This window comes from Triturus cristatus, chromosome 10 (assembly GCF_964204655.1).
Source record: "Triturus cristatus chromosome 10, aTriCri1.1, whole genome shotgun sequence".
Lineage (NCBI taxonomy): Eukaryota > Metazoa > Chordata > Amphibia > Caudata > Salamandridae > Triturus > Triturus cristatus.
In genome coordinates, this window is record NC_140593.1 from 864,102,999 (window position 1) to 864,129,865 (window position 26,867).

General features: G+C 42.2%; 1 protein-coding gene across 6 annotated transcripts in view; it reads left to right on the forward strand.

The window, feature by feature from the left end:
* Positions 1–26,867, forward strand: part of LOC146796124 (uncharacterized) — a 213,769-nt gene that overhangs the window by 153,795 nt on the left and 33,107 nt on the right. For 5 of the 6 annotated variants that reach the window (XM_085628494.1, XM_085628495.1, XM_085628500.1 and 2 more), the window contains exon 3: positions 2,903–3,019. In XM_085628494.1, the coding sequence (XP_085484620.1) occupies positions 2,903–3,019 (117 nt within the window). Of the gene's footprint in view, positions 1–2,902; positions 3,020–26,867 lie in introns of those variants that run through there. The other variant, XM_085628498.1, reaches the window with a different exon arrangement.

The window sequence follows — 26,867 nt, forward strand, 5'->3', positions numbered from 1 at the left end:
GGAACAGCCCATCACTGCTGGCAAGACCCCTGTCAGCCAATCCTGGTGCTGGAGCAGCGCCAGGATTGGCTTAGAGCAGGCTTACGCTCCACCCACCTGCCCATTAGGAGACCGAGGTTTGAGCCTTGGCTCAACCCTCGCTCCTCTAATGGGCATGCGCCAGCCTTTGGAAACACTAGTGTGCATGACTGGGCACGGTGCAAAAATTTGCCCTCCGTCCCCACTCATGCGCACTTGTGTGCTGCTGCCTGTTGCCCCAGACAATGCCTGTCAGTCAACATGACGCCAGACCGCCCACCCCCTTCAGACTCTGAAGGGGGTGGGCGGTCCAACGTCATACTGACTGACATGACTTACAGTTCTCCCTCAGCGTCTCTGAACTTAAGTAAACTGAGAGTTTACTTAAGTTCAGAGACACCGAGGAAGATGCGGGCGCGGCGGGGGGGCAACGCCCCCAATGGACGCACCACCACTGGGCCTGTTTCTGTCTCCACTCTGCAGTCTCTTTCCCGCTCGTCTCCTTGTTATGTTTTACGTTCCAGTCGATGCTCAGTAAATTCAAGTGAGGACTGTGGATGCTCCCCTCTGGATGCCCCTCCCACTCATCCTTCTCACTCTCGTACTCTCTCTCACAACTCTCGCTCTCTCACGCACTCTTCCTGCCTCTGTCATATTGGTTCACGTCAGGTCTTCGAGCACAGTGTCTTTTCTGTGCCTTTTCAAGATTTGCATCCCTCAAGCCCACTCTCTCTTCTTCTTGGGGTGTCTTCTGTGTACACTGGAGCTCCCTCTTTACGCGTCTGTGGCCGGCTTTCCCCCTTCTTTCTCTTTCTCACACACTTTTCTGCGCCTCTGTCTGGAGTTCATTCACCAGTTCGTGCACAAACTACCTTTCCCTCTCTATCTTTCTTTTTATCTATTCTGTGAAGCTCTCACCCCCATCTAGTCACTATACCACAAAACTCCACTACACAAATACTCTACACAGCACACAATTCTACCCCACACAATTCCACAACTAACAATTCAAATTCAACCCACATAATTCCACTCCAAACCACATACCTTCACTTCCCTCCAAACCAAAACACATGGGTCAAAGACATTGGCATTTACAACGCCAATAGCTTTAACTCTTATCAATGCGAGACCATTTCCAAATCTTTGTCTTGTCTGCTTTCACTATTTTTCTATTGATTAAAATACCCATTGCAGTGCAACTGCCTCTTTGTTGGTAGGAAAAGAGAGTTTGTTCACTAATGTGAAAGAGACCTATTTACTTTTGAAATACAAATTCTGACCAATTAAGGACACAGAAGTTTAATTTACGATCATGTGTACTTGTTCTTTGAGGCAGTGCGGAATATCATATTTCCTGGCTACAACTTGACTCGATGGCCTGCATGGGGAAGTGTACTGTTTTCATGCAGTGGATACATTGATGAGTGGCTACAGAAGCTTCAGATAAGGTTACAAAATAACTTGTGGCGAACATCAAAAGAGCTCCTCTTCTGGTACTGTAGTACACACCAAGCTGCTACAGGCCACTCAGCAGCTTCTTGTGAATACCATCTCTGGGTTCGGATCAGGAGACTGATTATTACTGGTGGTGGGTGAGGGAGTTACTGATACATCTGCTGATAGTACACTCTGTCTAGTGTGAGGTCTTCTGTACCTATTCCAAGATGGCATCTACACTCACGGGTCATTAACATTCACTTCAGAGTCAAAATGGCAGTCTCAGCATAAGATATGCTAACTGTTTACATGTTTTGCAGGTTACTTCTACCCAGCAAGCACATCACCCTGCCTCAGGTGATCTGGAAGCTCGGTACATTAAGTACGCATCTACATTTACCGTAAAAACATATGTTTCTCAACATCTTAGAAGTATGGCTAAAACAGTCACCGTTTTGTGACTTTTTTTCACCCAATATACCTTTAAGGCCACATAACATCCACGGAATTGGTATGCCAAGGCTAATGTGTTGTCATGCATTATTCCACAAAACTGGTAGGTGAAGACTCTGAGATGCCTTCAGTTCTTTCTCCGATATCATTAAATCACTTACAATGCCCTCTACACCAAGACCTGTACCTACCTACCTAAGAACACTTATAATATCCAGAGAGCAGTGCCAAGCAAGGGCCAGAGGAATTCTGTTGAACCGATGGAATCTTGGGGTTCTGAGTTTGTGAATTCAGTGCATCTAAAAGGCCTAACTGAACTTCCTAAAATTCTGCAAAGACCTTCGTTTTCGATCCCAGCATTCGCAGGAAATCTTCTTTCATGTCCTACGCAAGGAGTGGGTAAAATTCAGGGAGTATGGCAAAATGCTCTTTGCATAGGCATTTTTTAGAAAGAGCTTTTTATAGGTGGGGTCTTTTTCTGCAGGAGGTGTGGCCTTCCTCACCATGTAAGTACTGGGGCGAGGAATAATGAGTCAGAGTAGTGAAGGTTACTGGAAAGTAATAGAAACATTCTGCTTCATGGATTATTTTTTCATACACACAGCTACACAATAATGTAAATGAACTTTTCGGTGCTATTTCTCTGTTGCCAATATATTTACTGAATTAATGCAAGTTAATTAGGAAAAATAATATTAAACGTTTTATAGATTTCCTGTCATGTGTTGTAGTACCCGTTTATTGCTTGAAAATTAAACACGTGTTTGTTCTTAATTTTGTTCACCCTCTTTTGGCTTGGAATAACTCAGGGTTGCACATTTCAACTAGACAATATCTTGTTAGTAGGCTTCCACTTGTTCATTGAACGGGGTGCATACATTATTTGTTAATAGGGAACTCGTCCTGTATAAGGTTTTAAAAGTGCATTACAGAAAACCCTTATGGCTTTTCTGGTGAAATATGACAGGAGATTCTCTTTTCTGTTGATCAGGTGCACCTATTGGGAAAGCTAGAACTGCGCTAAACACCAAAAGAGAAGAAGCAATGGGTGTAGCGACTCTTCAGGTCGCCGGTGGAGAAGGAGGAGGTATTTTCATTGCCACCAAAGGTAAGCAACCATAACTCATTGAAGCATTAATCTGGGGCATTACATCATCTGGGTCTACAACTGCAGTAAGAGGGTTCCATAAGCAACCTTATTATCATAACTCCATAAATTGCCCTTTGCAATGAAATATGACTTCAACCAGGGAAAAGGTGATCGAATTTGGACATCAAGAGTCATCCTATTGCTTGTACATCTGGAGAGCAGGACCGGACCTCAAGACGCCCAAATATAAACTTAGGGCCTCATTACGATGTTAGTCTGAAAGGCTCCAAATGGCATTCAGATTTTCCTAACCCGAGTCGGAACCCATGTTTCCGACTGACTCGGAAACATTTCCGACTGACTGATTTCGATGGAAGGTAACTGTTCGGTCTTTCTGACTCGGTTCCGACCTGCATTCGGAGACTCAGAGATGGCCGTAGCCAAACCGTATTACGATGTTAGATTCGGACAGCCTTTCCGAATCGATTTCTCTGACACGGAACAGCTGTCAAAAACTGACTTTGTGGGCCTGTAGCAGGCCCCCCTTCACCCAGAGGCCTCTGTTTGGGTCCTGAGGGGGTACCCTTGGGACACCTCTTTACAACCATGCACAGTGTGGCAGGCACCATGGGGTGCCCGCCACAGGGTGCAAGGTTTTCCGCAACCACCCCTCTCTTCAATGGGAACCTGTTGTCGGTCGGTCAGGCTCCCATTGAGATCAATCGTAGTCCGACCGAACGGTGTTTGGAACCATCATAATCGGTCAGTCGGACTCCACAAAACCGAGTTGGTTGGAAATGATTCCGACAAGGAGTCCGTCGGAATGCTTTCCGACCGACATCGTAATGAGGCCCTAAGTTGTTGGTTAGGTTTCATCTTTATTTCGGTTCTTTAGACCAACAAAGCACATGAAGGCATTTCAGTTCTGCAAAAATGATTAATAACATAAAACTATTTTTTCCAATGAAAGATCAATTGAGACAGATAAAAGGGAAGAATCCCTATACACAGTCCATCACTACTTTGGACAAGTAAATGACCAGGAAAAGGTTTTTCTAAAACATAATTATAGCCACTATCACCATTCCATTAAAAAATACATTACTACATTGATCAAGCCACGTAATCCTTGGGGACTTGGTTTTATATCTGTCATAGTACAAAATACTCTATGTACTTAATTGCATATGTTTTATGAGGCCTTTAAATCATTCAGCAAAGGTGAGCAGGCATTTGCAAATCTAGTGGGTATCACCTTTAGGATCTACTGGCCTAGCCAATGTTCTTTGGTGATGATGTACTGCAGCTTGGAAAAACAACAAAATATCTTTTGCAGATGCCGTGCAGCCTAAGCAAAAAAGTGTCGTGGCGCTACTGATCCACGTGTCATTCAGTAGGGGCACACATGTGTAAGGAAGTTTGCACATGGGAGCATGCAGCACCACACAACCATGTATGTACTGAATGATATATGGGCGGTATTTTTTATAAATTTACTGATCCAAGATGGCAGATGCCACTTGGCACAGTAAATAAAATATATTTTAAATTGTGCTAAAGGGTATTTCTGCAAGCAGAGTGGCCCAGCATCAAATAGGAGCTGAGGCGCCCTCTAAGAAATATATAGATATAGCAACGAAGGAGGGGGTGGAGGGAAGCAACAGGAATTGGACAGAGAGATTAGATACAAAATAATGCCTTGTAGGAGGAGAAGGAATAATGAAGGATGGGAAAAGCAGCACCTGAGGAAGAGAACCACATTGATCTTGTGGTGAATTTCGCGTCAGGAAATAACACAAGAGCAGCACACAAAAAAGAGAGCAACACAGAGCATGGGGGTATTTGGTGGTGCAGAAGCACGTGAGGGAGTGATCCAGAAAAAACATTCACTTTCCTGCAGTTCTTAATGAAAAAAGTGGTTCCCTAAAGTTGCAGTGGGAGGATAGAAGTCAGCCAATGAAAAGGATGGCAGAGTCTATGCTCCAGGAAGGTACAAACACAAGAAGCGGAAGCTGTGTCACTGAATATGAAGCAAGCAAAGGAGTGACAATAAAACCAACCAATGGTCGGCAATGAGCAGGCTCTAATTTCGCTATACTTTTTAGGTATGGTCCACCTATCTGTCGAAAGACTTTTGCCTATAGACAGATAAAAGATGCCTGGTAAGTGAGATCTAAAAAGTGCCTTTTGTATAGAGAGGTAAAAATGAAAATTAATTTTCTTTAGTGGTTCTTTGCTCCCTATCATGTATTTTTACCAGAACCAAACATTCTGAAATGTCTTCAATCAATCAAGGGTATGTGCTAGATGTGATTCTAATTACTCCAGATTGTTCTAGTCAGACGTCGGATGTGGCTATTCCCCAGCTTAGCCTTTGCCTGCCATGTATACTCCCCATACAAAAATGACCTTCGGTCTCGACAATAGGCATCACTCCTTTACCTCAACTTGCGGCCACTGCGTCCCGAAGTAATCGAGACAGAGAGGCAAACACTGACGTGGTATTCATTTTTGGAGGAGCTAGTATTAGTGGTTTTCACCTCTAGCTAGCCTTCCCCTAAGCTGGTGTATTCAGGTCATTATAAATACGTTGTTGATTGATACAAACAGAACAATAAGAGCCCACATACAGGGGACTTTTGAAGAGTTTTGAAGCTCTCCCTGCCTCTGTAGAAAAGGCACCAATATAATCAGTATCAAAGGTTGTCATGTGGCACTTTACGTTCATTCATGCCCCAGACAAAACCAGTTTTTATTTCCAGGTGTCCAGGTTTCTGAAAAGTTTACAGAATACTTTCTTTGTATGCATTTTATTCCCCTTGCGTGTGGCTATCATTTGGTTTAGACATTGCAAATTAAGCATTCTGGCACTCTGAGGGGTTTCTTGCTGAGCATTGCATCTGCTCCAATAGTGTTTAAACTACAGGGCTTGTCTTCTAAACTTCATACAGTCTGTTACTACCTCAGAAGATCAATTTGAGGGGTAATTTCACATTCCTTCCAAAGGTATCCTCTGAATTTCATTGTTCGCTGAAAGTGATGTTCCATACTTAACATTGCCTTACCCATCTGAAACAAAGGAGTGGTTGCATAGTGTATATCCCAAGAGAACTCAAGGCAGTGTAGGTTGGCTTACCACTTTTTATCGAGTTGAGTTTGTAACTTATTTACTCTTCCCCCTCCTTAAGAAGTTGAGATAATGGTTCACAGTGCAATTGAGGAGTCTATGGTTGAGCAGGTCTTGGAACTAGAAGTGACCCATTCAAGATGGGCATGCCACCCACCCGGAAAAAGAACAGAACAAATGGTAGGTAGAATTTTAAAAACAACTGAAAAGAACATGATTCAAATCGGGTAGGACCTTATTTTTTTCTGGAGCAGAAATAGAAAGTCCGCTGTGGGAAAAGATGTCGCCAGAAACAGCAGAAAGTTCGCATGAGGAGGAGGCACTGCCAGTAGCAGCAAATGACCAGTGCGAGAAGAAGATGCCACCTGAAGTAGATCACAAAGGAAGAAAGCTGTTAGATGCAGAGAGCAGTGAAAAGGCGGAGCCCAATGCTGCACAGGTTTTGGACAGGAACTGACCTAAATCATTTGGATAGGGACTCTATTCAAAAGGAAATCAGAAGAAATGGTAAGGAGACCAATTAAAAGGCCAGTAAAGAATATGATCCCAATAAGGTAGAACTATTTTTCTTTATGGAGCAAAAGGAGAAGGCCAGCACTGGGAGAAGGCTCTGCCAACTGCATCAGAAGACTGGATTTGGGAGAATACACTTCCAGAAACAGTAGCAGGTCAGCATGAGGAGAAAGAGACACGAGTAGGAAAAGGTACTTCCAGCAGCAGCCGGAGGGCAATGCTTGGTGAACAATGCTTGGAGAAGACACTGCCAGCTGTAGAAGACCTGTGCCAATGCAGAATTCACTAATGCAGAAGGAGAGATGCCTGATTTGGAAACCAATAGAGAAGTGAGCAAAGACTGGTGGTTAAAGCATTCCCACCAGAAGAAAAACCTCCTAAAAGAGACCGTAGCAGAAGGACGGGTTGCGGAACAGGAGAGTAGCAGAAACATTTTTGAAAGATATTATCAGAAAATGGCTGAAATAAATGCCAGGGTCAAAGTGAAAGACTCATTTATAAATTAGGGTAGTATCAGACAGGAACTTTTTAACTGTAACATTTTTTGTGTCTAGTCAATTGGTGAGAGAAGACCAAACAGCGAGTGAACATCTACGTACCATCCTGGATGAGGGACAAACTGCGGAGCTCATATTGCTCGATCTTAGCGCCGCGTTTGACCCGGTATCCCATCAGATCCTCCTGTGTCGGCTTGAAGAGGCGGGGGTGGTGGGTCTGGCCTTGGAGTGGTTCCGTTCCTTTCTTTCTGACAGATCATTCCAGGTTTGCAGCCCCCCCTTCCTCTCACACGCCCATGCCAACAAACAGGGGGTTCCCCAGGGGTCGGCTTTAAGCCCCGTGCTGTTCAATCTTTACATCCAACCTCTGGCGGCGGTGGCAAGGGATCATGGCTTGACCATGGTCTCGTACGCCGATGATACGCAGCTAGTCGTGGCCCTCTCCAATGATCATTCTCAGGGCGCCGTGCGATTTCGGAGTGGCCTAGCAGCAGTCGCACGCTGGATGACTGCTAACTGCCTCCAACTTAATGCCAGCAAATCATAAGTGCTGCTGGTGGGGAGGGACAAGGGGCTCTGGAGTAAACACTGGTGGCCGGAATCCCTGGGCCCTGCACCTACTCCTAAATTGGCAGTAAAAAACCTAGGGATCTGGTTTGACTACACCCTTGGGTTTCAGGAACATACCAAGAAGACCACTGGTACATGCTTTGGACTCCTTCAGGGCTTGAGTCCCATGCTGGGCTTCTTTGATCCTCCAACCCAACAGTTGATAGTCCAGGCAACTATCCTATCTAGATTAGATTATGCTAATTCTCTCATGCTAGGCGCCAACAAGGCCGAAGTCACTCGCCTCCTGCGAGTACAGAACGCCTGAGTTTTATTGAGGCTCCCCAGAACCAGCTCAGCGTCCAGAGCCTTGCGATGCCTACACTGGCTACCCATTCCTCAAAGGATCCAATTCAAAGCATTATGCCTGACCTTTAAAACCTTAAAACTGTCCTCCCCAGAGATTCTATCTAATCTGCTAGTCCCATACGTACCTACACACCAGCTACGCTCTGCTGAGCAATTCCTTGCAACCATTCCCCGTGTGAAGCGCCTCAGAGCAGCGGGCCAGTCATTCCAGTTTCTTGCCGCTAAACTTTGGAACTCCCTCCCTGTCCAGATCCGGCGACTAGACTGCCTGCTGTCATTCCATAAGGCTATTAAAACCTACCTCTTCCCTACGGTCTAGCCCTAGCTTCCTACTGACACTGCCACAAGCGCCGGGACGCCTCTTCACTGAGGCAGCTGTGCGCTATATAAAACTATCTAACATAACATAACAAACATAAATGGTCCTTGAATCTCAGAAATATTGATTTTGAAGAGATCTCAAAGTACATCTCCAAGGAAGTTTATTATTTTTTCCCTCAAGAGTGAAGTAAGCTTATATAATTCGCCTAGTAGACCATCCGGAAATGTCCCTTTCTCAAGGCATTGTGGGCCTTCTGGTGTGATATGTAGTGGGTGCCACAAGGAGTAAAATGTGAAAGGCATCAATCCTGTTGAACTCACAAAAGGGAAAGTGACTGCGAATCATGTAAAAGAAGAACCCTGGTGACCAAATGGTTTGATCACTGCAATACTTAACAATCCATGTTAACAGCCAAACAAGATCTCAGTCAATCATTCCACCTACTGACATAGCTATTCAGGATCGAAAAAAAGAAAGCTGCAAAGAAACTTAAGATTTCAAGATGAATAGTGTTTTGCCTAAAGCTTTGTTCTAAGCTGGCAAAGTATTCGATGCTTATTTATAGAGGCGCTCATATGACGTCTGGGCTTGTAAGAAGAATTCTAGTTTAGACATTTACCAAACAGTTACATGATCATCTTTTCATGCCATTTTCAAACATTACTGCCTTGATATTGGTTTAAGAAATTGAAGTGCAATTTGAGAGTGCTGTCCTTCAGCAGTGTATTGGTATGGGTATAGCCAGGGCCATTAGACTTATGCGACAGGAAAAGACTACTATGTGGCAGAGTTGATTAAATTGTGTGTCAAGAAAAAGGCAAATTATGCACCATAACAGGGCACATTTTGTGACAGTATTACTTCATTATTTTGTCATTTGTACCCATGTTAACTCTGCCTTAGCAAAGGTTTCACCTCATTAACACCATTGTAAAACTCAAATCAAACAATAATCTACTTTCACTTCGCCGCATCAAGTGTTGCTGTGTTTTTGAGTAGCTTTTGATATGTGTGAGCTAGAAACCATTTGTTGTGTTACAAATCCTCAAATTATGCAGCAGATCATGGATTGTGTGGCAAATACTTCAATTCTGTAATTATCTGAAAAATGACAAAGCAGCAGAGTCCCCTATTTCCGGTAGGCCTCAGTGTAGCATTTCATGTTCTCACATGTCTCAGGTGGGTGCTGCATGGAGAATCTTTCAGTCATGAGGAATAAATAGTAACAAATGCCCAATAGAAGGAAAAGTTTCTTACCTTCAATAACTTTTTTTCCTTATCGCCAACCCAGATCCCATCCTCTGAGGTATATGTGATGTATCCTTTCAGTTTTTCATTTGATTAAGCCCTATTCTTTTCTCCTGACTTCTTGGATTCAGAAAAAAAGTGGCTTTATCAAAATGACTGCAAATGTGTGGAATTTAATAGAATATCTCTTTGCCCACAGGACAGATTGCCTCATAAATCTACTTGTCTTGTAGAAAAGTCCGCTAGTCCCTTAGGTGCAACGTAGATCAGCGATAAGTTATGGCAGCAATCTTATTATATAATAGCCTGTCTGTTTATGCCATACTATAGTAGGGTTTAAATACTAGCAAATGCCCATATTTTTCCACCTTTCCACATATCTACATACTCTGGCTGGAGACTGCTGTAAGCAATAGTTCCAAGGTTGGGTTGGAATGTCCTTTTAAGTTTGTGCAAAGCTACTAAGCAGGTTTTATGGGTTTTCATCAGCTATTCTTGAATCTTTATCCCATACAGAGAAAGGCTGAAAATCTACTCCTGACAAGGGCAGAAGTAAAACGTCTTCCAGGTTTGGGGAAAAAAGTAGTTGGAGAGAAAGTGAACTTGTAAAATGCTCAAACGATTGTCCACGAGCAAATCTACATATACATATTTGCTCTTGCTAAAATACAGTTCCAAATATTTACTTGGAGTATGATTTCCTGGCCTACTTCTGTAAATTCTTGTGAATTGATGAAAGCTGTAAATCTGCATTAATGCAAGGACATCTATCATGGGTTCACTTTTGTAACTTTCTTTAATAATTGGGCCCCTAATTAGGTCTGGCTGTAACCAAGGCGTTTTGCTTTATATTAAAATATCTGTCTCTCAATCTATCAACTGGCTTCACTGTAAGAGACAGCTTTCACTAGGAGCATATCTGCACACAAAAGTGTCCTATTATGATGTCTGTCGGATAGAATTCGACCTCAGGCCATCTTTGGTTTCAATTCGACCACCTAATTACAATCTAGGTAACAGAATTGAAACTGGACGGTCATTCGGCTGGATTTCAACGGGCTCATGGAGCCCGTCGGCCAGTTGGAGACTGGCTTGTAATCCCAATGGACGGCGTTTCTGCCATTGGGACTACGATTCTCGGTTTTCCAAAGGCTTTCCATGCCGGGCTTTCTGACATGGAAAACCTGTCTAAAAGCGGGTTTGGGAGCCCCTAGCAGTAGCCTGTCCCCTGTTCATTCCCGCACCGTCTGGCAGGCACTGTGAGGTGCCTGCCATGCGGTGCAGGGATGAACACAATCTCCCATTTCTCTATGGGAGCTTGTGCTACGGCCGGCCAGCACAAGCTCCCATAAGAAAATGGGAGTATGTGACCGCACCATGTCTGGTTGCATCATAATTCTGCAATGATGTCGGTTGGAGTCAACTCCGGCTGACATCATAATCTGACCCAATGTAGTTTTGTTGAGTGCCAGGTACTACTGTGGCAATGTTTGCTTTATTGTTTTTGCTTTTTGGCAATGTTTGTTTTACTGGTGAGTGCCTGACACTCTCACAACAATAAGGTGTTACAAAAACATTGTCAAAACAATTCACTCATTGACCAAACCAAAAGGCTGACCTTAAATGTCAGACCTATTGGAATTGCTAATGCTAGTTCATTTTCATATTTCCCATAACCTTTTTGAAACTGGTTACACCGTTTTTCCATTATGAATATTTTTTGGAAATACTAGCATGCCTCAACATGTTCAACTAAATGATGCTTCAAATAAATGGTACCTAAATTTGACAGTAGTTTAGCAAAACGTTTTTTTTCCTAGTTGCATTTTTTTAAAAACATTTTATTTTGAAAGCAAGGAATCCTCAATCTTGCTTTCAAGCTTCTGCAAGTATTTGTATCTAATCAGAGAGTATACTAGGAGCATTATTTGTAGCCTCATTTTGTTAAATTTTTCAAACATGTGAACACAATTGTATACTGGAACCACTGTCAGTAGTGCAGCCAGAGCTTACAATGTTTCCTTAGAGCACTCACTCTCATAATAAAGGCTTTGCATTAATGAACCATAAATACAAGTTCATACAGCATTAACATATGGACATAAATTGCCTCAGCTGCAGACAATGCCCTTCCCTAATTGAAAATGTGGTACTGTAAACTGGCAGCCAAAGGGTTTCTGCTGCAGGGGTTGGGCCTACTTGTCCCAAAGAGAAAATAAACATGAAAATATGTTGTTGAAGACTGTAAGCCTTTAAGCGGAGGCAGCAGGTGGAAGGCCACATAATTGTTTGCTAGATCGCGCTTGACCCCTCCCCCTTCCAGATGCGGATAGTGGCTGCTGCAGTCGTTGCTGTAGGGCAGACACAGGGGTTTTGAGACTGTACTAAGCGGAGCTATATCCCTACCGTGTTGCCGCATGTTTTCACTGGTAGTCGGATTTTATGGGGGATTGTTCGGCATCTGAAATGTGAGAGGGTAAAAAACAAATTCCTGACACCAGCTGTGGGCATCGGCCTGGAATGATTGAGCAAAGCGATAGTGGTGAATTGATGGAGCAGCTATCGGAGGTTCAGAGGAGATTCGGCAGGCAAAGTAGAAGCCCAAGGTGAGTGGCTGCCAGTTGCAAGGTGTTGGGGCAGGTGGTGAATCACCTGGTTCTATACATACTTGAACGAGCTTCACCTCCGCCTCACCTCTATTAACACAGTGCCTCTATATCTTGCCTGATTGAATTGTTTGGCTGGATACACCTGGACAATAAAGGATGCAACAGTTGTGTCCTAGGGGGGCAGCAGGCGGTGCAGGTTCAACCGCCTAGAAGGGGAAAAAGTCCTGTACCCTGGGCCGGCTAGCAGTGCGTCGGTAAGAAAAAAACTTTCAAGATAAAGTCTTACAAAATTCAGTATTGACCGCCATGAGTGCCAGGGTCCATGCTCAGAAGGATGGTGATAAATCAGTTAATATGTGACCAATTCAGTGGCCAATTTATCGGCATAGTTAGATCCTGTGATTTAAATGGCCCTTCCGACTCTAGGAAGTATGGGCTTTGGGCTGGGGCAAGTGGTCTACTCAGAGCAGTTGTCGGAGGCTTCGAGTGGTGAGACTGGTCAAAAATAGTATCCACTTTTTGTTAATCAAACTATGCCTCGCCCCGTTAAAACAACTGCCACATTAGCTGAACAAGCATCCCCTCAGGGAATACATTGTCAAGAGTTTGGCCCCCTCATGAGAAAAGGCTCCTCTGCATGGTTCAGTCATGCTCTCAGAAGATCTGGATGCCCATGTGGAGAGCGTGGGTACCTGTGAAGTACATAAGGAGGTTTCTAAGCCAATAGGTATTGAACAAGACACAATTGAGGTATAAGAAAACTGTGTGAAACATTCAAAGCCACTAATATCTGTGCTCAAGACGATCCTTATTGAGATTAGAGATCTCAAACAGGTGCAAGCTCACACACCACATAAGAGGGTAGCCAAAATCAAGGTTAGCTTCAGGAAGCAGAGCAGAGATTCTCAGATGTGGGTGATAAATGTTTATGCCTCAACAAAGAGTTCTGGGGGTACAGAAGAATGTTAGCTTTCTTTTGAATAAAATTGATGATTTGGAAAATCTAGCCAGGAGGTCAATTCTGAGATTTGTTGGTATTCCAGAAGAGTTTGAAAATGAGAAAGTTGAAAAGTCCAGTTCAGTTGACAGAATCTCTATCTAAAACACATATTTTACCAGACATTTCAGGTTGTTTGTCAATAACAAGAGCACGTAGAACACTAGTGCAAAATGCTTTAAACTTCAAATATCTGCCTGCTATTCTTGTTCGCTTTGTGGACTATCGAATCAAAGAACAAAACTTGTCTGGGGTAATCAAGAGTAAAACTTTTTCAATTCCAAAAAGCTTTTATTGCAAATGTTCTCAGTCCTGTCAGCTACAGCTTTATGACATCGTAGGCAATTCCAAACTTTGTTGGGACAGTTTAAATCAGTTGATATTCAGGCCTGTCTGGTAAAACAATTAAAATAAACATTTTGGTTAAGGACCTGAACCATCTTTTCGCAGATGTGGGAGAGGAACGAGACCTGCTCTCTAAACTCCAGAGCCAGTCAGGGAAAGAGATTAAGAGGGTTCAAAAATCTTTTTGATAGGGGAATGAGTTGGGGGTCCCTCGGGGAAAGGGTGAGCGATCCTAAGTGCAATAACATGGCAACAGACATAGAGGGTCCTATCGCGGTAAGGCGGGCAATTACATTGATACGGGTTTGTAAGGCTGGGCAGGTGTCGAGGTGGTGGGTGGTGATGGGGATCGCAGGCAATAAAGGAGCAGAGTAATGGAGAGAATCGGAAAAAGTCAGAGGGAGGCAAACAGAATTTGAGCCATGCAATTGTGCTAGGGGCAGTTTATTCATTAGAAAATTAAGAAAACGATTATAATAGTTTTGTGCCATGCCAACAGTCTACTGAACAAGCAGAAATATGGTGCTATAATGAATTGGTGGTCTATGTTTGGGGCAGAGGTAATGTTTTTTCAGGAGACACATTTAAAGACCAATAACCCTAATCTAGACTTTCCCAGAAGGTATTCTCATGTATATTTTTCATCTTCAGGAGATGCAATGAAGGGAGTAGCAATTTACCTTTCAAATAATGTTAAGTGGCATGTTGTAGATGTGGAAAGCAATGATAAAGGAAGATGGATATTGGATCAAGGTCTTAGTATAAGGATCAGTTTTGAATTATATTAACTATTACGGTCCGAATGCAGATGATAGAAGCCTTAGAACAATTGAATTGCTATAGGGCGGAACGACCCTTAATTTGTGCGGGTGACTTTAATTGTGTTCAGGATCTAAAGCTGGATACTTTGAATAGGGCAAAGAAGCAGTTGAAACCCAAAATGGCAAGTATACTTGTGAATTTAAAACGAGATTTTGCACTAAATGATCCGTGTCGCTTTGATCATCAAGATCACTCGCAGTTTACCTGCTTTTTACACCCATTCAATATCGCTTCACGGTTAGATTTTTAAGTAGTAACACAATCGGTTGAAAGTGGAACAGATGTTATTTAGGCGAATGCTTTTTAAGACCATGCAATAGTAACAGTGGAATTCAAATTGAGTACCAGTCCCATAAAAAGAAGTAGATGGAAATTTGATAAATCTTTATTATTGGCTAGGGTAAACCAACATTTTTATAAAGGTATACTTTCAGATTAATTGTAACTCGTACCCAGATTGTTTGGTGTGGGAGGCTTTTAAGGCCAGTTTTTGGGGATGGTGATAGCCTATAAGTATAATGTAAGTAATCTATGAGCTAGTAGAATTCAAGAACTGCAATCATAACATAACATGTGTATTTGTAAAGCGCATGTATCACCCAAGGGTCTCAAGGCACTGAATAACAGATGTATAGCAGCGATTGATGTAGCAACAGTCACTTTAGGTAATTTGGTTGGTAGTTCTCGTCAACATGTAACAAAACATAAAGGATCAGCTTGCTAGAGCAACACAGAATTTTAGAGATTACTTTTTGGCTGAGGAGATCAGTAATCATAGGACATATGAACAGACAATTTATGACGAAAGCCAGCAGAAAGATAAATTGCTTGCTTAGACAACGAGGATTAAGAAGAAAAGTGACCTTTTATTACTGAGATTTGGAATCCATTCACCAAGATTCAAACCACTAAGAGCGATTAAAAGGATATTTCTTCAGCATTATAAGTATCTTTAAAAGAGAGCATATTTGGTACCTACATCAAGGCTATGTCAATATGTTAGTCTATTCATTTTACGTAAGCTGAGAACGGCACAAAGCGATATCCTCATGGGCAAAATTGTTGTTTCCGAAGTAGAAAAAGCATTGAAAGTAATGGCTAATGCAAAAGTTTGTTGGAATTATGGCATTCCAACTGAAGTGTATAAGCTGTTCGCGAAGAAGCCACTTCCTTTTGTAACAGATTTATTTGATCAAATTAGGATGGGAGCAGATATTCCTAAATCATTTAAAAAGTCAATTGTTTTTGGTTTTCTTAAGAAGGACAAATAGCCCATGAATGTTAACCCCCCCCCCCCTCCCCAATTGCAGAAACAATGATTCATATGGACCAAAATGTTTTTACCTAATGGATGTAAGGCAGCGAATACAAATTTCTTGATTCAAGCCATCAGTTATTTTTCTCTTGTAATCAGGTGAAATCTGCCATAATAATGATTGATGCCAAAAAGGCCTTTGATTTAGTTAATTAGGAGGTATTATTTTACATAATGGCCACATTCGGTTTTCCGGGTCAGTTTTTAAGAATGCTAAGGAATGTATATCAGAATACTGAAGCTAGAATCATGATCGATTAAAAATAAATAGGTTCTGTGAAAATTAAGAGGCATCTGCCAGGGTTGCCCAATGTCTTCAATCCTTTTTACTTTTTGTATTGAGCCTTTGACAGTGAGGCTTGATAGCAAGGACTTGATTGACCTGCCACTGGAAGGGATGGCGAAAATTCAATTATTTGCTGATGACCTCAACCTATACTTAAAAGACGAGTCGTGAATGAAATTCAAGAATATACTAGCGTGGGAGGCTATACCATTAGTCGAAAACCAAGCTCCTTTTATTTAATGCGACAGTCCGTGATCTGCCTCAAGATCTCCAACCACAGTTTGTTCCTCAATGTCCACTTAGATATTTGGGAATATTTGTAATGGATAGCTTCTCACAACTATTTCAACTTACTTGTAGCGCCATGGTCAACAAAGTTAATTTTTTAATGAATAGATGGTCTTCCATTATTGTTGATTGGTCGGATAGCCTTAATAAAAATGTCTATTTTACTTTTGTTTTTATTCCTTTTCATGAATGTTTCTATAAGAATCGATAATTTATATTTTAAAGAACTAGATTCACTTTTAAACACATTTATATGGAATAATAATCATTTTAGGATGCAGTTCCCAGTCTTACAATTAGGCAAAGAACATGGAGGTTTTGCACTACCACACTTGCAGACGTATTATCCAGCATCATTAATGGACAATATTGTCAGTCTTCCTCCAGAGACCGAAATCTTTCATCATTTTTTATTAATCTGGATGTTGAAAGAGTCTGCAATCGACCTACCAGTTTTTTTTTAAAACCGCAACGCTTCTAAAAAAGGTCAGGTATAAGGTGCTTTATGCATTCAAAAAAATGCATCAGGCTTTTTTTTAAATCATGGGATGTGCCACAACGTCATGCGTTGACTTTAATGTAAGATTGTAAATGTTTAGGACTCCAAATGCCTAAGTTAATTTTTGACACATGGAAGGCAAAGGGGTTCACTGATATTGGGGATTTTATTACTGAGCAAAAGCGGATAGCATGGAAGAAAATTATTTCACGCCATAGGGAGGAGCTTTGTCGGCTTTTGTATAGCTTTATGTGGATAGCAGCATTTTTAGTGAGCAATGAGACCTATACTGTAATGAACCTCGTAGCCCAAAATAAACTGAGAGAGGTTGCTAATTGGTGCAGGGTGCTGTGCAAGAACACTAGTTCCTCTGCGATCCCTGAACATTTAGACAAAATGTATAGAACTTCTAATCCCAGGATAAAAATAGATGAATGATAATCCATCTCAGAGATCAATGTTCAGTGATCAGTGTTTTCGATGTCAAATAGTCGGGGAGTGGTTACATATTTGTTTTACATGCTCAGTACTTTATCAATTTTGGAATAAGTTATTTCAAGGAGGTAAATAAGTGTGTTACGCTTTTAATAGAGCTGGAATCAACTTTAGTATTATTTGTCTAGTCACGTGGTAGGTTAAGTAAGTATACTCAATATGGTATTTGCATTGCCATGTCGGTTGCACAGTCCTTGATATTACTATCCTGGAAAACTAAAAATGCCCTCACCTTTGAACAGTGGTATACAAAAATGAGGAAAATTAAAGTTTTTGAGGATGCATATGTGTGACGGGTTGGGAGCCTACATAGGTTTCTAGCAATTTACAAAGCATTTGAGTATTATATACATAATCCCCCTTTTCTAATTAGCAAGAATTGTAAGTTTGCTAAATTATGTTTAGGAGGTATCCTAGAGACGAGATTTAATGAGTAAAATATGTTTTTAGTAGTACCAATTTTATATAGGATTTAACATCTAATTTCACTGCACTGTAGCACTCCAGGCACTTTAATTATTAGGAAGCAGATTATACTTGAGATCAGTTGCTGATTTAGAATTAAGTATTTAGACGTTATTGGTCCTTCAGCAAGGAAGGATTTTAGAAATGTGTGTTTACCAGCGCTTGAATTTCATAGCACTTTCGCACTCTTATAACTTTAATCACCATGAAGAGGAGTATAGTTGTGATCTGCTCTTTTACTGGGCTTTGATTGTAAAGCTTTTGCCAAAGGACGTAACTAAATTGTATTTCACTTTAACCTCTAAGAAGGGAGTCATTTTGTAGATGTGATTTTTATTCCATTATGAGATCTTATTTAATGAATGGTTTATTGGTATTTTCAATGAAATCAAGAAAATGCCTGTTCGTATGATGCATTGAATTTCTTGTTGTTTTTTTCATATTCGACTCAATTAAAAAAAAAAAAACGTGTGGCCCTTGATCCCAAACCATGTGTCCTGGGCATCGGCTGTAGGTTGTATAGTGGCAAATTTTATGGGTTCCTCCTTCTTGCTCTTGGTTAGACTGCCCAGAGCTTACACCAAGGTAGCTGTACATTGGACTCCTCAAAGCATACACTATGGGTGGTTCATTAATGCCTTTTCTTAAGGGTTGGTCCTCTGCCACTCTTGTGTGGATGCTTCAAGCATTCACTTTAGTTTGTTCTATGTTGCCCGTTCCATTGGGTTACCCTACAACCGTCTTGGGCTTCCAAAAGAGAGCATATACTATGGCTGGTTGTAAAGTGCAGAGACCCATGAGGTGCTTCCTGTCTCTCCTTTTCCACTTTCGACCCCTCTATCACGACATATACTACAGCTGTTTGTATAATGCTCATTCATATGGGTTATTTACTGACTCTGTGGTGAACTTCAAGAACCTCCACCAACGCCGATGGTTTACTGCCAATTCCTGGGGGTTACCACACTGCCATTCCTACACCTTCATTACGAGTGGACCAGTAAATTGCGATGCCCGTGCAAACACCTCGATGCAATGGATTTTTTCATCCATTAATTTCTGGGTATGATAAAGTATACACCCATGTCAAATTTCAGCAGGTAAAACCTGCCGGAGTTTAACTGGTGAAAAATGACCCTTTAACTAATGGGACATTAAGGTTTTTGCTCTAGGCCGTACAATTTTCAGGTTATTCCGCATGTTTGCGGGCTAAACTCGGGAAAATAATCATTTTCACAGCCAATATATTCTGCAAACGTAGGTGTTGGATAGGTTTTGGGGTGTGAATATCATCACATCTGACAGCAACCCACTTTTATTGCAGGTGTTAGTTGATTCCCCTTCCTCCACCTTGCACAACCATATACCATGCAGTAGGGCCGAGTGTACAATTATCCTTGCAAAGAAGGCAGGTGGGGCCCCCTGAAGCTCCTGCGTAGTTCCTCCCCTTAGACGATGGTGTGTTGTGTAATGCCCACTTTCATAAGCTAATTGTAGAAATGATTTCCTGTGGATGCCCTGTTAAACGCACATTCTTATGGGGTGCTCTCGGCCAATTAAGGGTATTCCTCTTAGATCGTATACCATTGTAGTTGTATGAAAACTAATTCTTGTGGGTTGCCTCCTGCATGGACTCTTTGAACATACGCTTGGCTTGTTGTTTAATGTCCATTCACATGAACTAACTGTATAAATGATGTCCTGTGGGTGACCTGGTAATTGTATAAAACTCTTTCCTGTGGGTTACCCCATAGCTGCTCCTGTGTGAACTCTTTGGGCGTAGACTTGACTTTTTTAATGACCATTCAAATAGGTTTCTTTCTTGCGGTTTCCTGGAAGACCCCCACCCAATCCGAGCATGTAATATGGCTAGTTGCATAATGTCCATTGGTATGGGTCGCTCCTCGCTATTCTTGGGCGAAACACCCCTCTCCCACAGAGCATAGACTACTGCTGTTTGTATAATGTTCGTTTCTGGAGGTTTCTTTTCTAAGCGTCCTCTCACACCTTTTGGTTGAATCCATACCACACCACAACAACATTAATCAATGGGAGCCAAACTCTGGTGCACAGAACATCAAGACACTATCCATGTAAACTGTACGACAGACACATAACTTTTCCATCTAACGCACTCCAGGTTTTGAAGTGTTATTTAAATGCAACTTTAGCACTGTAACCTTAGCACTGTATCATTCCTCCCTTAAACTTCTTGTCCTCCTGCAAAATAGTCATGCATTTGCAGTCAATGCAGTTGCCTGGTGATTAGTTTTATGTAAATACACACCACCTTCTTCCAATAGAATGCACATCTGTGGGCACTGCTAATATGGCTGTTGCCATAGCATTCCCTGGTATTTGTTGAGGGCTCTCTAGAGAGAGCTTCGGGAGATGACATCCTAAGCATCAGGCCAGCCAGAGAGACCAGTGGCAAGTGTGTACTATATGGCTGCTAAACCGATGAGTAGACCATTCTCCAAGGCAGGATAAGTTAGAAGCTGTACCACTGCCAGGTTGTTTGAGTGGAGTTAGAAACGTCTGCTGATCATTTAACCTGGAGACCCTGTCCCACATTCGAAGGATGCAAGCGTACGGTTGTTGGCGCTGTTTCCTGGATTACAAAGAGGACTTCTGATTTAAAGAGGTAGATAGGGGAAAACTGTTCTCTTTCTGCATGACAGTATTAAGGTTTAAGTCCTGCACCAATTGGTCAACAACCTACTCACTCATAACAATAATTATGCCTAGGGCTCTCATTTTCTAGGAAAAATGGGTCTTTACTATAAGTTGTTTTGTTGTGCGTTGGTCTTATTGACTCCTGTTTATCTTCTCCCTTTCCAGGGTGATAGCCGTGCAAGGAGGTTTTCTGCTCTGAGTGGTGTTAGTATATCATGAGACTTAGTTTTCATTCATCATCCATATGTTTATTTTAAATCTAGGATCAATGATTCATAAATCAGTACAATGGAATACAATAATACAACTAAACCCTACTGATCTCCATAAAATCACCAGCAGTTTCTCTAAAGTATTAAGTCATAAAAATAAGAATTTTGACTTTACAGCTTGTTTGTAAGGGGTGTGCGGGCATTTCATGGTGTGTGACCGCTAGTCTGTGTGGTCTATCAGAATGTTTCTGGTAGTGTGTGACTAATGGTCTGGGAGCTCTGATAATGGTGTTAGACATATATTGTTACTGGGATTTGAGAGTGTTGTCCATAGTGCTAGGCTGCTAGTCTATGTGTGAGTGCTGATAGAGTGTGATTGCTAATCTAATACGTATTAGTATGTGAGGGGTGTTGGAATGCATCCATCTGTATGTGACTGCTAGCTTAGAAGTGCTACGAGCTTGCTGTTCACATTTAGGGTGGTTTGGCTTTTCCACCATAAAGGCTTTTAATAGTTCCCTTCATGTTCTCATTGAGGTGATGGTTGAGACACACGTTCTACTTGTTTACTGAATGATAAATCTGACACACTGTGTACTTAATTTAGCGATAGACAAATCATAATCTTCAAGCAATGCTGCAGCAATCATTCCTAAGTGGAGTCTGCATCCTCCTGTAGTGAGCCTTGACAGCCTGCTCTCCCTAATGAGGCTACCCAAAGATTTAGGGATGAGCATTAATGGTACATGATGTCTATTTATTTACTTTTGAAAACCTTTGTCCTGTGACTAATGGCACACCTCATGCACCCACCTACACCGCTCCCAAACAAACAAACTCCAACATACCACTGGCCCAAATCTGTCATGGAGACATCAGTTACACTAGTGAATACAGTGTCCGCTTACTTCCCTGGACCTCCTAGTGCCCACAGACATTCACCCTCTGCACCAACCCTGAAGCCACTCCAGTTACCTTGCAGTTGCGCAAACACAGTGCCCAGCACTGGGGGGGGGGCTCAGAAGCAGCCAGTACATGGGCATCATCGCTGGGGGAGCGGCTGGGGCACACTACAGTGTACCGTCTTTCGCAACTTGGGTACCTGCCAATGACTATGCCACACATGGAGATTAGTATTACATGTCTTGACTTTGCTGTGTGTAACTGCGTACTCAACATTCTAATAACCAACTTTAGTGGCAGTACACTCTGACACCTACATCACAGCTCTATGGGGTCCGTTAGGAGCCAAAAGGGTTCCACCATAAAATATTGCAGGACACTACATCTCCTCTGTCAGCTCAATTTTTTTTTTTACAAATCAGTGTGTATGTGGGTGTGTGTGTATGTATGTATATAAAACCTACTGTCTGTTGCAGCCGATGACGCACCAAAACTGAGTCTATTCTATCAAAACGCACCTTTTAATTGCAATATCATGTCAGCAATGTGTGGATTAAATGTCTTTCTCGCTCAGTGGCCTTATTTGCTTGATGCAGATCAGCTGCTTTGCTGTCCTTTTTAGACACTACACTATGGGAGAAATGGGAAACAGCCATTACAAGGCAGCGGTTTTCATGCATAGCCTTTACCACGCAGGCATTGCCACGCATACACTGTTACCACATATAGGTAAACAGCGTTTACAACGCTGTTAAAACAACGCGATGCTATTACAACACAGTTGTTACAATGACCGCCTTGTTAGTATGCAATACCTTTACATCGCAAGACATTATAAGGACTTGCTGTAGGGGGTGCAAAGGTATTGGATATAAAATCCAACACCTTCCCTGCTGTTACGCAAACTGGAGTAGGAATAGTAAATAATACTATTCCTAAGTCCAGCGCCCCCCCTACAGCAAGTCATTGTAATGACTTGTGATGTAAAGGTATTGCGTACTAAATATTCCCACATATAGCCTTCACCACGCATTATTTTTACAACATATGTGGTGAGGGCATATGCTGGTACCTGCGTGATAAGGGCTATTGTCATTGTTAGAGGAGCAAAGAGATACTTCCTCTTCCTCTTGACGACCCGTGTGTGCAGTGCCTCACGAGTTGCCTCGTCCTGTAAAAGTAAGGGGAATTGTTTTTGGGACTGAGGTGATTTTATTTGAAAGGAACTGTGGCCCAGTGGACAGATTTAGCTTTCAGGGCGGGGGCCGGGTATTTTTTAAAAGGGTTGGAGACTAGGAAGGGGTCACGCAGGGTTCTAGAATAGGGTTTTAGATTCAGGGTTTAGGGAAGAGTTAGGAATTTTTAACAGGGAGGGGGTCGCACTGAGGGTCTAGATTTAGGGCTTAGGGAAGGGTTGGGCAATTTCTAACAGGGTGGGGGTTGCGCTGGGGTCTAGATTTAGGTCTTAGGGAAGGGTTGGTGATTTTTAACAGGACGGGGTCACGCTGGGGTCTAGATTTAGGGTTTAGGGAAGAGTCGGGTAATTTAAAAAAATGGTGGGGGTGGTAGGGGTCATGCAGGGGTCTATTTGTAGGGATTAGGGCAGGGGTCTGGAATTTTTTTAAAGAGAAAGGGTGGGGGAGGCCTGGGAACTGACTTAAGGACTGAGGGTAGGGGTAAAGGAAAACTTTTATCCCGCATAAGCCTTTACCATACAAGCTTTACAACAAAATAAGTTGTAAAAGCATGTATGGTAAAGCTTATACATGGGTAAAGGCATTCACGTTGTAACCCATGTGTGGTAAAGGCATGTGTTGCTGACGGAATGCATTGTTCCATCATACAACTGGGAAAAACCCATGGCATCGGACCAGTTCAACGCTCAATAATGTCATACTTAACTAACGATTCAAGTTCTTTTTCAAAAGCTTCTTGTAAATGAAGAGCAATTTGTCTATGTCTCTGAGCAATAGGAAGGATATCTTCATTAATATGTAACTTTACTTTCATAGTCTTAAGCTTTGCCAAACCATGAAACAATGAAGGAAATTGACTTACTATTTTGTGGTGAGTATTCATGTTGTAATTCACAGAAATCAGTCTCAAATCAACATCAGTACTGAAATTGAGCAGACAGAGACTTGACGCTGTACATTGAAGCACATGGATGCACGCTTGCACCTTTGTTTACTTATGTTTTATGATCACTACAAATGAACCTTGACTTTTTATGGGCATCGATGCAGCCCATGTGTACACTGTGGTTTTCAGTGGCGTAGGTAGGAGCAATGGAGATAGTTCACTGTATTTTTCTTCAGGCATTATGTTTATCGTTGCACCACTGTCAATGATGAAAGGTATTGAGCAATAATTTATTTTCATTGGAATTTTCGTGCAATGTTTGTATGACTTTGGTGCTTTGGCATGTAAACTTCTCTTTGACTGAATTTTCCCCTCACATGCAGCCAGTCCAACATGCGCCCGTATCTCGGAGGTAAATATCAACATAGCACAACCATCTTCCTCACTTTCACTCGATATTGAGGTAGACTAACTGACGATGATTTAGATGACGATCAAATTAGTTCAATGCCGATTTGCCTCAAATGATGTTGCCGCTTGGCCTTGTGGGTGTGCAATCAATGTGGTCTTCGCGCCATGACACACTTACTTTTTCTTTCACTTTACAAAAGTCACAAACTGGTTCTCTTTTCCACAGCCTTTACATATCTGTCCAATGGCGGGACATTTACCTTTGTGTGGAAACGAAAGTCCACATCTGAAACATAACTTCTTTTTATGTGTAGACCTCACTTGGTCTCCTTCAGTCTTTTGATTTGGCTTACATTTTATACTCATGACTGAATCACTCTAGGCACCACCGGCCTCCATGTCAGCAGCTTGTCATTCAGCATGCTGCTCATCTCTGGCAGCCAGCAACACTCGCTCCAGACTAAGAGTTTCTCTCCCCATTCGTCATCCGAATGAATCTGACAAGCATCCCTCAATAATTCTGACTCATAGCTTCCTCATCATTAAATTAATTGAACTTACAGTGGTTGAATGAGTCTCTCCACAAATTCATCAATGTTTTCACTAACTTGTTGGCGTTCTTGACTGAAAATGTATCTTTTGTAATCAACGTTTGGTACTGGATTGAATTTGAGAGTCCGCGTTTCGTTAATCTGAGAATATGTAATTTCTTCGTCAGTTTGCAGCATTTTCTTTATGACTTCTTTCACACCATCACCAGTAAGATTTTTGAGATACTTGATAATCTATTTATCAGTCTCTTCAAACGCATCAATGAACTCATCAAATGTGTCTATCCAAGCATCCGATCTATCGCCAATATTTAGCTTTTCGGTGGAATTGAAAGGTGGTAGTGGTTTCAGGATAGCGGCAGCATTTTAACTAGTTATGGGAGCGGCTGACTTTGGGGGTGGAGCTCTTTCTGCTCCTATCAGTTGTCCATTTGAGCCTGCATTATTCACTCTATTTCTGAGGGTTTGCGATGGATTGGCCTCAGAGTCATCATGGATAGTCGGGGAAGCGGTGACCTCCTCCTTTGCCTCCATCAGAGCCCTTAACTTGTTGGAGACCTCTGGAGTTGTTCTGAGCCATCACCTGGCAGATTTAGTGGTGGGCCACTTCAGGTATCGGACAGCTCAGTAAGCACAACTCTTGTGCTTCTTCTTGGGTCTCTCGCCCCGTACTGAGGTAGTAAAGTTCCGCTTATTTAGGCTCTGGTAAGTGCAATGATGATATACTTCTTTCTTTCTTATTCTACCAGCACTTTTTTCTGTATTAGCACGTAACCACCTTTTGCAGTGTCACTCTGTATAATATACAGCTTTATTTTGCGTGGCAACGCAGTACGTTTATATCTGGCCTGACCAAAAGGTTCTCAACCATTGACGTGCAGATTTTTTGCAACACTTTCGTTGTCTTCACCTTCTATACAGTAGCTGCAGATGCACTTTGACTCCACATGCATGAAGCCTTGATTCCATTTTTAGACAGTGGCAATCGTGGCACACACAAGCAGTGTTTTTGGACCACAGCAAACGTTTGGGGAGAGCACGGTCATTCTTCAGGTTACTCATCCCATATCTTGTCACCATTTGTAGCATCTTCCCCAGCCCCCATACTTGCCATTGACTACGTCACACATCGAGCTTAGTATTACACATCTTTATTCTGCTGCGTGTAACTGCAAGTCAACATTTTAAAAAACAGCTTTTATTGCATTTTGCTCCGACACCTACGCCACATCAACACATCTCCCGGTATGCCACCTTAGTTTTGCGACATATACCACAGTCTAGGTAGCCGCAGCTTGCGTATTGTCGTCTGTGCCTTTTTGCTCCGACACCTACGTTGCAGCTCTAGAGTCTTTTAGGAGTCAAAAAGGTTCCGTCATGAAATATCACAAGACATTACACACAGCACATCACAGCAGCTCAGATATTTGTTTACTGTGTCATGTCTTTCCCACAAATCCACTCCATAAACTGGTGCATCATTAAATTGGAAGGCAGATGGCTCGCTCAGTAGTGGGGAAACAACAGTTCCTCCTGGATTGCCGTGTGGGCCAAACTGCTTTTGGCACAAGAGGCAGGACATGCTATTGTGATGTTTTTCTCATGACCAACAATGTAACTGTTGAAGCTGAGAAACAGGAAACTAGCAGGGCAGGCATCTTCTGGTTTTAGTGGGTAGTAACAATCAACTTCTATTCAGTTCATGTGGGAATTGGTTATGGGGGGGTCACAGTGCAATTGGGGCCTATTGCATTCTAGTTGTGACAATTTGAGGCTTTTATCTCCATTGTTTTCACTGTTAGTCCCAAGCTTAGTGTCAACTACCCCACTTTAGCATTTTTTTTTTTTTTAATACATTTTTATTGCACACATCTCAATCGAATACAGCTACTTGCCTACAACCCTGGGGCCGACAGCGTGTCGTTGTGGATAGTTATACACAGCTAATAAGCCAACAACCCATAGGGCAGGCAGCAATCGTAAACCGACAAATAAAATATACATTATGTGCAAAAAATACATAAAAAGCAGCAAAAAACCTCAAAAACAAAACAAACTCAGCCCTCGTCGGTTAAACGATGAACAGTTATATATAAAGTAATGTAAGGTCGTCCGGGTATTAATGTACAGTGGGGTGAGTTGCCTATCCTGGATTTAGTCACTGGACCCACGTGTCATGTCCCCTGTCCATATGTTATCCCCAGGGGGGAAGGGGGGGGGGATGTCAAAACGCCACATCAACACGTCTCCCGGTATGCCACCTTAGTTTTGCGACATATACCACA